General features: G+C 41.7%; 1 protein-coding gene across 1 annotated transcript in view; it reads right to left on the bottom strand.

The window, feature by feature from the left end:
* Window positions 1–253: 253 nt before the first annotated feature.
* Window positions 254–14,824, bottom strand: part of CFAP61 (cilia and flagella associated protein 61) — a gene marked incomplete at its 3' end in the record, with an annotated part of 57,907 nt that continues 43,336 nt past the window's right edge. Inside the window, 3 exon segments of the mRNA XM_008937387.1 lie at window positions 254–428; window positions 2,358–2,526; window positions 5,296–5,394. Coding sequence (XP_008935635.1) covers window positions 254–428; window positions 2,358–2,526; window positions 5,296–5,394 — 443 coding nt within the window.

The following is a 14,824-nucleotide window of genomic DNA, read 5'->3' on the forward strand; positions in this document are numbered from 1 at the left end:
ATTTGCATTTGGGACTCATTTTGGTTTATATAATAATTATAGATAATTAATCTTTCTCAAGCCTTTCCTTCCTAGCTAAATATGCCGGGTATCAAAAATGACAACAAATTGTAAATTAATCTGGAAAACAAAGCGCAGCAGATGAAAGACTTTGTTAGAATTAATCAGGCACTAATTATACCATGGAATTAAGGAAACAATAAGCCTAGAGAACATTTCTGTAAGAGTGCAGGTGTTAACTGAAACCCCTTACCTTCCGAGCTGAGAGCATTTTCTTTCAGCCAGCGCTCTGCCTTCAGGCAGTCCTGGTCGTCATTGAGAGTAAAATGATTGGAAGGGACCTTCCCTGTGTATCTCTGTGGCCACTTACTCATGACGTCTCTGTTAGTTGGGAGTTTGCTGATATCTGCTCCAGTGGGGGCTGCTACCTGGAAGACACGAATCAATCAATGAACATATGGCATATATCTTGGAAAACTGTTCAGAAAGATGTTCAAAACCAATGGCATGAGCCATGTGACCCCCTAAGGGCAGCTAACCTCCCTCATCCAAACGTTCAGCAGTAGCAAACACAGGAGCAGCCACAGAGACAATGGATTTGTGCTAGTGTGGGTACACACACAGGTACACACATGGATGCATCCCATGTTTTTCTGGGGGATGAGGCAACCGTTTCTCACGGCAGTGCCAGAACAAGTGAATAACAGTACAGCCAAAATGCAAATGAAAATGACTTGACAGCAAAAAGCAGAAATGCCAAAATGTACTGTTGAAGGATCTCTTCAGTTATTGGATCAACCGTCTCCTGAAAATTCTTTGTGCAGCAAGACTGCCTCCAGCTTTGGTCAGCAAAAATCAATCTTCTCAAGCAAGACAGATTTTATTCCAGAGGAAGGGACCCAAACCTGCTTGGCGGTTAAAATGCCAGAATTCAGTAAAGTGTTAATTCTGTAATGCTGCTTTACAGCAACAAATTCCATCTGAATTATACAGAGCAAAAAGATGGAATCTCATCTATGACTTCTACAGCACTAGTGATTAATATCCTGAACAATGTTCTCACTGCCAACTGGGTCAACTGAAACATTATTCGGTCATATAAACACAGGCATGACATCAAAAGATCTTATTTACCCAACAAGTAAATCCTCTTAATCATAATGAATAATGTTTTGCTAGGCATTAATTTGACTGCTTACCAAACAAGGGACAACTTACAAAAAGGATGGACTACAGCTCTGTGTAATAACACAGAAACCAGATGATAAAAATTATTACTTTTTGTAGAGCTTAAAAGTGAGAACTGATGACATTAGGTTTTCTTCTGAAAGGCAGATAAAACTCAAGTTTTCTCTTGCTTGTTTTATCTTTCTCCTCCAGTGTAATTACTTCCCATAACTTATTTTGTAAGTCAGGGCTACCTCCAGGCTTCGTTTTCTAGGAGCACTTAAAAGTCATTCAGACCACACTTCAGCTTTTGTTTCATTCCTGTTGAGCAGGGTACATGGGTTGTTGTTTGAAGCAGGGCTCTACTCGGAAAAGCGATTATGGAAAAACTGGGGCTTTCTTGCTCCCCATCTCTGCCACGTGTGTGCCACCCATATTTCACTGTGGGGCTCCACCCACCCCGCTGTCGCATTTGTCAGTTGTGGTGAACACCACTGTAAAAACCTGTAGACACATGCTCAGTTTGATCCTGATTTTAAAGGCAAAACACCTTGCTCATGATCCCTACCCAAAACCAGGCAGGAAGGTGGAATCAGGGCAGGCCACAGGGCTACACAAAGGTGTCCAGTCACCTCACAGAAATTGAAGGCCATGCGATGATGCAGGGCTGGAGATGAACCTGATTTCACATTTCACACGAGCTCAGGGTCTGCTTCAGTCTCACTGGACACTTCACCATGTGCTACAATAACATGCCGCACCACGTGTGTGCCTAGGCATGGTCCTCACGGGAGAGGAGTAATTAATTTGATAAGGAATTCTCTCCATTGCCAAAACTAGGTCAAATGGTGCTAGACCAGCTGGAGTTAAGTCTCCTGTGGCCTGGGCCACATGTCAGTTGGGCCTGCTCTTCAGGAGGTTTAATGGTCATGGTGGCAAAAACACTGGCAGCTTTGCTTAATATCCGATACTAAGCAGTGACGCTGCTGGCAGAAAATTGTGTAAAACCTCTCATCTCACCCAGATTCTGCAGCCACGCCGAACCAGCACAACCTGCTACATGGAAGGGCTGCAAACTTCCTGGTTATACACTTGCTAGGAGTACTCTGCTGCTTTGCTAGTCACAGAAACGCTGCTCGCTGGGAAAAGGGCACACGTTGCTGTGTTTGGCACTCCGCACACGGCCTCACCTGGTACCTCTGCCCCGTGCAGAGGACAAGGTGGTCGTATGGCACCTTCTTCTCCTTGGAAACCACTACGTATTTGGCAGCGCGGTTTATGCCAGTCATTTTACCAACCACAACGTTAACCCAGGAACAAAGTGACATCTGTGCATAATCTTCATCATTAAAACAGTGGCTGTGAAGAAAGAATATCTGTAAGTGACATTTCGGCAGCTGACAGCAGGCATTAATTAGACATCTGGTGGGTTAGCCAAAGTCCCCCAGTGGTTCAAGCCTGTTCCCTCGCTGTGAGTTTGTGGCAGTCTATAGTACAAGATTAGTTATTATGAAATACTCAGTTGCAAATTGACAACTTTCTGCTAAAACCAAACAACCCCTCCCGGCACTGGGCCATACAACCACATCATTTAAAAACAAAGTCCGAAATACATGGTTTACTCAGCTTTTGCTTTGCAAGCTGATGAGAGGAAGAGAATTTGTACCTGCAAAGAAAGGTACAGTCTAATTCTTTTTCTTATACAAGACTCCCTTGTTCTTTTTCTGCTTCTGCTTCATTTGGTACTCAGCTTCACCAGCACCACCTACGTTGAGACACACATGCAACGAAGGCACCGTGTGGTCTTAAATTTCTGCCATCCAGCACTGACGCCTGTTTTCGATTTAAAATATGCTGTATAACCCTATGTGGGTGGAAGTATCAAAGATCTGGAAGCTGCTATTTAAAACGCCAAATTTGAAGCAAATTAAGAATAGAGCAAAACCTCTTTTAATACATCAGTAATGAAAGTGAAAATTATTTCCAAATGTCTTTTATGACTCAGAGTATGTCCCCACCTTGCCCCACTAAGCAAATAACAGGATACTTATTTATTACTGGATTTGTACTACCCTCTATGCTTAATAGACTTCTGGAAAGACAAATATTCCTGAAGATAAAATACTTCCAGACAGATGTACAATAGACATATCACTGCACAACGCATGGAGGACCAGAGAGAACATTTTCCTCGAGGTCCATTATGACTTTTGAGTGCCACTGAGTCTTGCCCATTAGGAGAACACACAGTCCACTGCTGGCCAGTCTGAAAATCCAGCTAGACTCCATTCAATACCTCCCTGATACTGAAAACTTAAACCAGGCAAAATTCTCTTAAATTAGGTTCTCGCAGTACTCAAACCACAATAACAATGCTACAAAATTAATTGTGGTTACAGAGTTCCCAGAATTGTCATACAGGATGCCACAGAGGCAAATAAAGTTGCTTTCATGACCTGAAGAATTTTAGAGCTGAATGACAAGGCTTTCTGAGGTGCTCTGCATCTCCTTTGTTCACAAATACCAGAGGCAAATAAATAAGGGAAGAAAACCACTGACAATTCTAAACTGTAATCGTACAGAAATCTATAAATAAAATGGACATCAAGGACAGATGAGGGTTTTCAAAAGCACCTTTATAATTGAGGTGCACAGCTCCCAGGAGACTGACACTCCAAAATCACAGGGATGCTTTCAAAAATCATACCCTGCAGAGTTCCATTTTCACTCTTAATCTGCTTTCAAATTTTAACAGCTAATTCTGGTCAGGCAGCTATGAAGTGCAACTTTCCGTCAGATAGGATGTTTTGTTATTACAACTCTTTTTTACAGTATACTTAGGAAAAAAGAGTACATGCATTTTCGTGAGCACATAATCCTTTCATTTACTAGATTTGTACTTAAGCACAGCCCTTTCTACAATTTAAAAAATTAATTCGGGTAACTACTTATAAAAAAAATTCCTTGGCAAGGCAAAATTCCAAACGAAATAAAGGTGGTTTTAAAGAGGTTCACATCACACCATTTTCATGGCTTAATAGAGATTTCATGTTTAAGGTTCAGCAAGCAGTCATGGAGTAGTTTTGTCATTTAAGGAGCTGGACCTTCAGTCCATTGCTTTTTACTGATTAAAAGATCTGGTAAAAAACAATGCAGGTTCCAAAGAGTCACATGCCAAATCTGAATAAATCATACAAAGTTCGTTCTCCCAATAGTCAAAATAACTCATTCATGTCAATTCTATGTTCTCAATGTCCAGAACAACCATGTTCCTGTCTACAGAGAAGATTCCTAGTCACTATTCCAAAATAAAAAATAAAAAACAAATCAAATCAAAACAAACATACTACATTTCAATGAGAATTATGTGCTATGAATTTTAATGAGGTCAGATTTTATCTTACTAAATGGAAGGTGTTTTACTTATCTGCAAACAAGAAATCTCTGGCCACTCACTGGACATGCCCACAGCTACCTCCTGCATCCTGCCCATCAGCTGCCTGGCACCCGAGCTGTGGCTCTGCCAGCCCAGGGGACAGCGCTCGGCTGGGACTGGGGACAGACCTCTGCAGCCCAGCGACTGCCACACAAGTAGCTCACAAGCAGCAGAACGGATGCAGCACGGTTCTTCCAAATTTATCAACAGCAATAATCCTAAACTCGCCCCTGTGTACTCAGCAGAACACCCACTGCTATCAGCAGGGTCTGCATCTCACCACATGGCTGCTCTAAGTAGATCACTGGTCACGTTGCTAATATTACTTCTTATACCTTCTATTGTTCAGCATTATTTGGAAAAAAACTCATGGAATTTAAAAACTAAGTAATATTTAAAAAGCAAGCAAATATCATCCATCACTTTTCTTTAACCCATAGATGTAAACAACCTAAAAAAAGTCTTGGAAAGGGGAGACCAGTGTCCTGGTATAATGCCATGGGTTGCTGTCCTGGAGTTACTGCATTAGCAATATTTCCCTGGTAGTGGTTACATTCAACTCACTTCACAGGTGAACGCATGTTGTACATGTGTCTACGTATTTGTCTAAAATTTAAGACAAGTTCATAAATAATTACAAAGTGTTACATTTCCCTTTGAAAGTATGGAAGTGTTTAGAGATTAAATCAAACCTGTTAATTAAAAATCTTCTATGTTTGAAGCCCAGAAGGTCTCTTCCTGGAAGGCCATGAATTGAAATCAAGGTCAGATTGTTGAACTTGAGATCTGGACTGTGGAAAGAAAAACAAAATGCCACAATTCAACCAGTGTAACTTCGCTGAGGCTCCACTCAGCACCAGCCCAACACGAGTGGATGTCAGCGTATGGACATACGTGGTGTTCTCAGCTTAGCTTCCTGCTCCAGCACGGGGACTTTTGAGCTGTACAGCGTCCAGCACAGCACTGTCCCAGGCCTGACAGAGGTATTTAGACTCTAGCACGTAACTAACAAGCCCAATTCCTAAGCCTTTATGGCAGGACTTGCCTCCCGTGACTACACAAGATATTGCAAGACCACCGAGGCTTTGGTCACACACGTTTGCTGTTCATAGCTGCAGGAAAGGGAAAAAAAATTCCCAACTACCAGTAATCCATCTGCTTCCTTCAGAAGGGCATATCAAAGGAACAGAATAGATTTTAATTCCATCTTCTGCAGGATACAGAAAGTGATCCCTTTACCCAGGCCAGGTACAAAGGGTTTTGCCATTTTGCTGAGATGCATGTGCCTTTGGGCACAAAAAAAAGACTACTTTTCACCAGAGTCCCATTAACACCAGAGTAAAGGGGGGAACAAGACTGACAGCGTGTTGAACTAAATGTGATCTGACATTTAAAAACAAATAAATATTATGAGTGATTAAGCCTTCTAATCTTCAAGGCTTTCTGTAAGTTAAGTATGGATTGATGCAAATGGTACAAAGGAATCAGAATGTTTTTTATCAACCAATGTTAATTTGTTATTCATATGTTTAAAAAAATATTCAAACAAAGTTAAAGGTCATACTTAAACCATGGAATTTCAAGGTTATGGCTGCCCCTCTCTAAATGCATATTAATAGTTTAATTCTGGATTATGGATTATCTATGGTAAATCTCCGTGCATACTCAGGCTGAGTGCAACGTAATAAATAACCTTAATGTAACAGAGGGCATATATTTATACAGATTATGGGCCTGATTCTCATTTAAATTAAGGTCACTCTGCAGAGGTGGGTGCAAATAGAATTTGCTCTTCATTTATGACCACATTATGCTGGCTGAGTGATACAAAGTGGTCTTCATGTAAATGAGAGTTATCCCAGTATGTGAAGCTAAATTTAAAGCATACAGGATGCCATCTGCAGTCGGGGAGCACATGCTGAACAGTTACAGTGACTTTATACACCTAAATAGTACGACTCCTTGGCATTTAGCTTGCAGGCAGCTTACAGGGAAACTCGCTGCAGCAGTGCACAAACGTCCTAGACATCGTCCTGTCCTGCCTGCCCTCATCACAGAGTGAAGTTTCTTTCAGCTTAGAGCTGAAATCATCTCTGTACATGCTGTATGGCTTCTCGCCAATCGGTCTCCAAATCCAGGTGCTAAAGTAATACTAAGTTTAAATTACATTAACAATGTTTAGGATGAAAATGTTGTAAGCAAACATGAGAAAAATGGCAGAATGAAGGTCCCATTCCAGGCAGCATTACTGTGCCTCTTGTGCATGACTGCACTATGATGCACTTTATTGATCTGGTCACACACTGTTTTCTTCAGCAGATGCTCCACTTCTGTTTAGTCCACACGCAGTCATCCAGTCTTTCCACAGTCATATGGTGTTTGTTCAGTTCTTCCCCACTGAGCGTGAGGCTTCAGTTCAGACCTTTCACTCAGTACGATCTACTAACTAATGACTTACCTCTACCTCAGCGCTCCTGTGGCATTCCCATGTGCCCCAAACATTAATTCATGTTTCCCACTCATTAATCTTGGAGGCATCAAGATGTTGATTAGCATCTCCTTAGAATTCTTTGATGGAACAAGTCATATCTTTGATTCCCATTTTACAGTGTGAAAAATCAAGGCACAGAGAATGGGATTAAAGCTATCAGAGAGGCGTGCTGATGTTGGAGGCAGAAGCAGGGAGGCCCTGGGGCTGGCACCTGGCACTGCCCTGTGCTCAGACCACAGGCACGCTGCCCTCCTGGGTCTGAGGAGCTGCAGAGCTCCAGGCACATGCTCAGGCAAATAACAGTCATGTTTTCAGAGAGGTAAAGTTCTTCTTCAGCTAAGAATCAACCTTTGTTAAATGTTTAAGCATAGGCTGGCATCTGTGAAATTTAGCAGAACCTTTAAGTAAATGAAATCCCCAGTATCTTGTATGACAAAAACTTGATGTCAGAACTGTAGCTGTATGGCTAACTCTAGGATTTTAAATATAGATACAGGCACTTAAATACAAGTCTGGAAACTGCAGGCACGCTGCCGAGCCACCGTTACCGTTGGGCACTGGCACGCGGGGCTGCAGGGAGGTGACAGGTCTGGGTGGTTTGACCAGTGACTGTTACACACATTACCACACTCTGTATCATCCTCCGCGTTCCTCTACGTGGCATTATTATTTTGAGGCTAACAAAGATAGCTTACTTATTGTGACTTTTGATTCCTTACTGCTGCTTAAAAGCTCTTAATAACTGAAAACCAGCCCGTTCAGAGAGTGAACATCTTGCATGCTTCTAATATACACAATGCCTAACATGAAGCAGGGTACAAGCAGAGGTTCCTGTTTGGTGAAAAAGTCCTCAAATTAAGAGCCTGAACTAATGCAACATAAAACAAGTGCACCTGCATTTTAGAAGCAAATAATTCCAGCAGGGATTCGTGTTGCTGTGGATACAAAGGGAAGAACAGCTCAAAGATACTGGTAAAGCAGGGAGGGATTAGAGTATCTAGGGAAATAAGTAAAAGGTATTGGGTTTCATTGCACTGTTTTAGAAGACAGCTACAAAAAAAAAAAAAGTCTGAACACTCTTGTCCTCAAAATAAAATGGGATTGCAAGTTTACTGTTATCATAATCAAAGGAACAAACAAAAAAAGTTTTAGTACATTACTTAGATGCATCCTGGCATTTGTGAGTCCATTGGAATATTCCTTGCTGGGTTTTATGATCTTTTTTTTGCCTGATGTCTTGCTACCTTTTTTTTTTTTCTCTCTTGTATGCACGACGTAATGATCGAGGCTTAGATGGTGGAAAGTGCCTGAACAAATTATTTAATTAATTGCTTTCATTAAACCCCTCATTATCACAAATAATAACTCAAACCACTTTTGTTATAAAAAAAGTGCAGTGAAGTAGTCTACATGAACCTGAGCATTTCAATTTATTTGAAATGAAGCAGCATGCTTTTTTTTTTTTAAAAAAAATCCAGTTATTTATAAAAACTAAAATTAAAAAAAGGGTGACAGAAGAAAATGCTTTATCTTGCTATCAAACCTGGTAACTATGAGCACTATTCTCCTGTACACATAATCTTTAAGCAACAACTTTAATAACTGGAATTATAATCTATCCAAAAGTAAAGTCCTAATTATACCATATCTTCAAACGTGCTGCAGCAGAGCACTTGTAAAAATGGCAGCTCTAGATTGTTCTAAAAATGGTAACAAAGTCTGTTTTCAACACTAGATTCTGAAAACTTAGACGTGATAAATTCTTGCATTATTGAAACTTTGAAAAAGGAACCTTAAGATCTTTGTGGGAAGGAAGAAGCCCTGAATGAGAGGTGATGATTAAAAAAAAAGAGTCCTCACAGGCAATATAACCTGGTGTCCAAGGCACAGAAACCCAGAGTGCCCAGTGTCGCTATAAAAGGCAGATACAGGCAGTAGTTCTCCTTTTCCCAGATTAATAACAATTTATCTAAAGTAGGTGTTTTTTTTAAAGGAAATATCAGCATCCCAAACATTTAAAGAAGAAAGTAATTGGGATATGAATTGCAGAATAGACTTCTCCAAAAGGAAAAAGTTTTCTAGCAAGTTTTCCAACTCTACACAAAACCACAAATAGAAACTCTCAGCTTAACAAAGGTTGCTAATATTAATAGCACCACCAAAACCCCCTCTCATTCCTATGTTCACTAAAGGATAAATATGTCACTTAGCACTATAGACTTCCTTTGAGTAATCATTACAAGTAGTGCGTTTTAGTATATGATCAGTACACTAAATTGCTTTTGTTGGCTTGGATAAAGCCCAGGGCTCCCACTGGCAGAGCTGTTGAAGCCTTCGCCCTTCTCTCCACTTCCACCCACCCTCTGGGCAGCTACATTTGACTCAGAAAAGTCAGAATTGACAAAAAATCAAGTATGAAGACATGTGAAAACACAGCACCCGTTCCCCTGTATGACGCTACCTGATGCCATTCCAGTAGCACGAAGGCTCTGCAACTCATCCCACAGCACTTGGTTACTAAGGTTTTAGTAAGAGTCAGTAACAGAAGCAGCAGAAAGGGCTTATTGTTTGTACCAACAATTACCAAAAGTGTCTGTTCTCAAGAACCTTACGTAACTGCATCAATTACAGACCTCGGAACAGGATTTCAGCTTAACTGCTGACCAACAGATGTCCATCTAGAAGTTATCCCTCTTTAATTACAAGCAAACAAAGATAAGCCCAGTTCTCCATTGGATCCACCTTAGGAAAAAGTGTTAAGATGGTGAATGAATTTGCTTAATGAAAGAAGGGATAACAATAAAGTCTTGCTGGGACACTTTTCAATGCAAGGGTCAAGAAAGGGGGTTACCACATACTCGTATTTTCCTATAAACGGCACCCATGGTGACTCTTCCTCCCAAGGCCAGCAACTGGTGTATCAAGAACACCACCAACTGAAATCAAAAGATAAGGAATCGTAACTGGCAGTAGCTCACATTTAATTTGACCATCACTTTTGACACCAGGGGATAGATAAGCCAGTTGCTTACTTCAGTAGGAGAATTCCCTCCTTTTTCTTCCCAGGAGATGACTGTTTCCATTCCAACCCTTGTGAAATTCACCATCCTTTTTGATTTCAGAATACACTCTTGTAAATTGTTCAGAACAGAGGTTAAAACCAAAATGTTTGGTTTTGATTTTGATTTTAAAAAGATTCAAGATGTAGTTTCTTTAAAAACAAAAGTGCCACTTTTTAATATGACACTTCAGCAAAATATTTCATCACATCCCAATTACTTCCTCCTGATATCAAAGCAGCATTCTCCTTTCAAAAACCTTACATTTTGATGGGACAATGCTTTTTACTGAAGTACTGTTTTTTCAGAAACTTACCACCACATTTACTGGCGATAGATTTTATCAGACACTGTGTTCCAAAGATCAGCTTTACAGGTAGCTTTACATCACCCAGCAGTCTTGATTTTGTCCTGCACGTTACCAAACATGCTTTTCTTCCAATTTCTTCTATCATAACTCATCTTTCTGAAACAACCCAGCCACCCTTCTGACACTGTCACTGCTCTTATCCCTCCTCGCCATCTCTCATTTCCCAGCAACTGGTTTTGCTTTCCTCATCTATGTCAATTCAGCTTTCCCTGTTCTTTTTTGCACCATTCTTTCCCAGTGATTGTGGCTCTTTACTGTAATTCATTTGTGTCTTTTCCTCTTTGTTAAACTAATTCTTTTCCACACTGAGCTTCTCAACTCGTATTGCCCTTTGCCACGTTACCACTCAGCTCTTCTCCCTCCACTAACCACCTCTCCTTACACCTTCTCCTTAGAAGTCTTTTAAACTGTGCATCTTGCCTGTACTTGCAGGGTGTCTAGCAGGCTGTGAACGCACATATCAATACACAAGCACCAGAGTACAGTGTGTAAGAGCAAACTTCTAACACAACACCAAGTTTGAAGTACTTGTTTATTTACATATTTGCCTACTTACTCCTTCTGTGTAATTTTACTTTGGGCTCAATTGTGAACTGCTTTGACATCCTGCATGGAGAAACACTATGAGCATAAACTGAATTCTTGTAGCAAAGTGCAAGCCAAACCATGACTCATCTGACAACCCAGCCACAGATTTCTTAGGAGGCTCTTTCAAAAACTATAGTATTCACTCAAGACCTGTGGTATTTCCAGGATCTAGCTTAGTAAAATTGGTGTGGCAAAGTGTTTACAGTATGAATTGTTATGTGACAGAACTTACTAAAATGTCAATTCCCATTCCCTAAATGTTTTAGCATTTCATCCTGTTCAAAGTATAAAACAGGGCAATTATGTTCCCAGACAGAAAATGAGGGATATCTGATGATCGCCTTGGTAGTTACAGTGTCTAGCTGTTTAAATCTGATCACCTGGCAGATTCAGAATCATAGTTTAGAGACACCATTTTCACAAATAAAGATAATACCATATATCGGGCAGTAAAACTAGAGGGTGGCTGAGATTTTGCTGTTTTCTCTGCTCCTGCGTGGACATATCAGTGAATAACACAGTGCAAATTCCAGCTTGTTCACAGGACATTTTTCATATTATTGGCCAATCAGCTGTGTTAAAGCTAAGGGTTTTTTTGTTTGTTTGTTTTTTTAAATATGGCTGTGTACTTATCAGACTCCAGATTTCCATATTATTGCAGAGGAGATGAATATTTTGACTCTGGGATGTCATCTGATGCACATTTCGCAACACAACATTCACAGAGATGAAAAACTAGGCACCCTAGAAAAGCCCATGGGTGTCAGAAGAGGGACTTCCCTCGAATTTGAAGAGCTTGAGATTTGTACCAATGTTTTTGTCCTAGCTTATACCCAAGGACCGCACGTTCTGCTCCATGCAGAAAGAGAAGATACTCATAAAAGTTGCATGTTCTGAGGCACCCCGCCAGTGCCACGTCCTCTATGTTCGGGGGCCCCCCGCCAGTGCCACGTCCTCTTGACAGGAAGCTGGCAGCCCAGGATGGCCAGGGACACGGCTGGTGGAGGAGCCAGTTGGGCCTGAATTCCTGCTCTGGAACATCTGCACGCCGCAGCTGCGGAGCAGGCCTGGCAGCGGGGCGAGCGCAGCTGCTCACCAGCACGGCAGCCCCGGCCCCTTCACCAGGGCAACGCCGCTGCTCCTGCCCAAACCGCCCTCGCCCCGGGGCTCACAGCACCCAAAAACGACGCCACAGCACCCCAAAACGACGCCCCACTACCACGGAGATGCCACTGGCCACTGCGCTCCTAGGCAGGCAAACCACCCAGCACCACGTCTTACCACCCACAGCACCAGCGGTAACATGGGCTCTGGCAGCCACCGAGCTACAGCCCTGTGGAGCCCCACCTAACCAAACCCACCTCCACGGGAAGTTTGGGGAACCCAGGTAACACCGCCTGCCCCAAAAATGCACCAGCTCGCTGCTATACCCTATGTACTCCCAACTCCAATGTCAGCTGCATTCAGACTCATCTCCTTCCCACGTCTGGAGAGTAATAAAAAAGGAACCTTACTTAATATTTCACCTCATCAAGCATTCAGAAAAAACAAGCAGGTATCTTCAGTAGTGATGACCACCTGTCACAGCCCTCGCTCTGCCCTGCCCCCGTACATACATACACACGAGCAGGAATCACATCTACGCTAATCGCTAGAGGGAAGGATCACAACTTAACCAGCTAACTCATTTTTTCTCCACTGCAGTAGTCTGAACAGTCTTTCTGCGCTTCAAAATCAACCCACAGGTAGTTTACAGACTGCTCTGAAGAACTCAGTAGTTACACCTCCGCAGCCGCTCTGTGAAACTACCGTCAAACAAAGAAAAACAAACATGAACAGAAGAGAAAGGACTTCTCCTCCATCGCTTTACAGCAGAGAACTGGAAAACCTGAACGCAGTGTTTGCACTCGGAATGCTGCTTTATTTGCTTTGCACTGCACTGATCGGAGAGCTACCAGATGCTGCGGTAGCCAGGTTACAGCCCCGTGCAGAGCTGCTGCAGCAGCCACATGACGTCCTGCTCGGTCACCGGGGAGGGACGACAGATACAAAATACAGATCTATAAAAATTCTCGTGACTTATTTCCACTTCTGTGAGAAAACTACTATTTCCATGATCAGCTTTAACGTGAAAAAAGTTACAAGTATTCACATCTAAATAGGAACAAAAGAAAAACTACAAGTGCTTAGAATTAAAGCCTGAAAGAATAGTTTGGCGTCAGACCCGTGTTTGCATATGTTTAAAGGGCAAGTACTTAAAGCTGGAATAATCTTATCAAAAACTGAAAACAGTCTCTAAGGCCAGACTAGAACTATAAAATAACAGCATACGGGTGCTAACTGAGTACCAGATTTTGGCAGAGGCATGTCAAATGGCTGCTAGGACAGCTGATCTTGACCCATATCCTCTCCCCCAGTTCATGTCTGGTATCAGTCACTGACAGCGTTCATTGTGATCCGGCTGCGCAACAAGGCGAGATATGACCTATCTTATTTATCTCTGTCACAACTTGAGCTCTGTTCACCAGAAATGATGGAAGGCAACAACGCCTGAAGGATGCAGGCCCGGTGACACTGAACACATGGTCGACTACAACATTGTTCTGGATTTGCCTTGGTATGAAAGAAAAGGCAGTCAAAAGGAAGCACACGTATATCAATTCATGTGGCAAAGATAGATAGCATAAAACAATGAAGATCACTAAACCTTTCATTACATATTAGCTCTGTGATCAGCAAGTAAGCACTAACTATTTAATTAGTCAACTAATTAGTGACAGGCAACATGGAAGGCTTCAGATGTTCTCAGACAAATGCAAAGATAAAAAGCCTAATTAAACAGCAAGCATTATGCTAACGATTGCCAAACGGGACAGATGTGCAGGATATTGTAGAATACTGTGCTGCCAGATAACGGCAGTTGTAGCTCCTCTGTCAGAACCCCAGTTTTAAAACCCCCTGCCATTTCTAAGCTAGTCTGAGACACCTTTAACTCACAAAGGGAGAAACCATCCTGCAGACAAAAACTCAGGTTTACTGTGTTAGATCCCAGTTCTGCTTCAAGAAAAGAGTTCAGGGCTTTGACAAAAATGTGCTTTAATCCATTTGCTTTTTAAATGCAATAACTATTTTAAAGCACCCACATGGAAAGGGAAATACACGACAGTTTCATATAAAATATTGTGATCTTAGCCACCACTTGTTTACTGCTATTTTGTGTAGCACATTATGTATATTTGCAGCGTCCTCTGTGAATAAGTCATTGTTTACACCAGAGGTTGGATTAAGGAGGTTTTCAAAATCATGGATTAAAAAGGGTTTTCCCTATAATCAGAAGACAATAACGCTTTCCACAGCTATATGCAAAGAGGTGGATAAAAAGCTAATTGGTTCACTACCCTGGAACCAATGACAAGATACTGCTGTGAGCGAGGTTTTTGCCTTCTTGCAGCCAAACTTCCATCACCTGCTGTCAGGGCATACTAGTCAGCATGCTGTTCTGTGAATCCTTCGCCAGAATAAACCAAAAACGCTGGGCTTTTAGTTCTGTGTTCTTTCAGCCTAATGCTGCTGCCACGATCATCATCCTTACGTTATCACAGCACAAAACAAAGAAACAAACAAACAAAATTAGTATTTAGCAGTGAGGTTATTCTTTAAAGCACTTGGGGATAGGAAAAGATTAAAAAGCTGGGCTACAGCTTATGTTCAGC

The sequence above is a fragment of the Merops nubicus genome, unplaced genomic scaffold (assembly GCF_000691845.1).
Source record: "Merops nubicus isolate BGI_N331 unplaced genomic scaffold, ASM69184v1 scaffold7523, whole genome shotgun sequence".
NCBI lineage: Eukaryota > Metazoa > Chordata > Aves > Coraciiformes > Meropidae > Merops > Merops nubicus.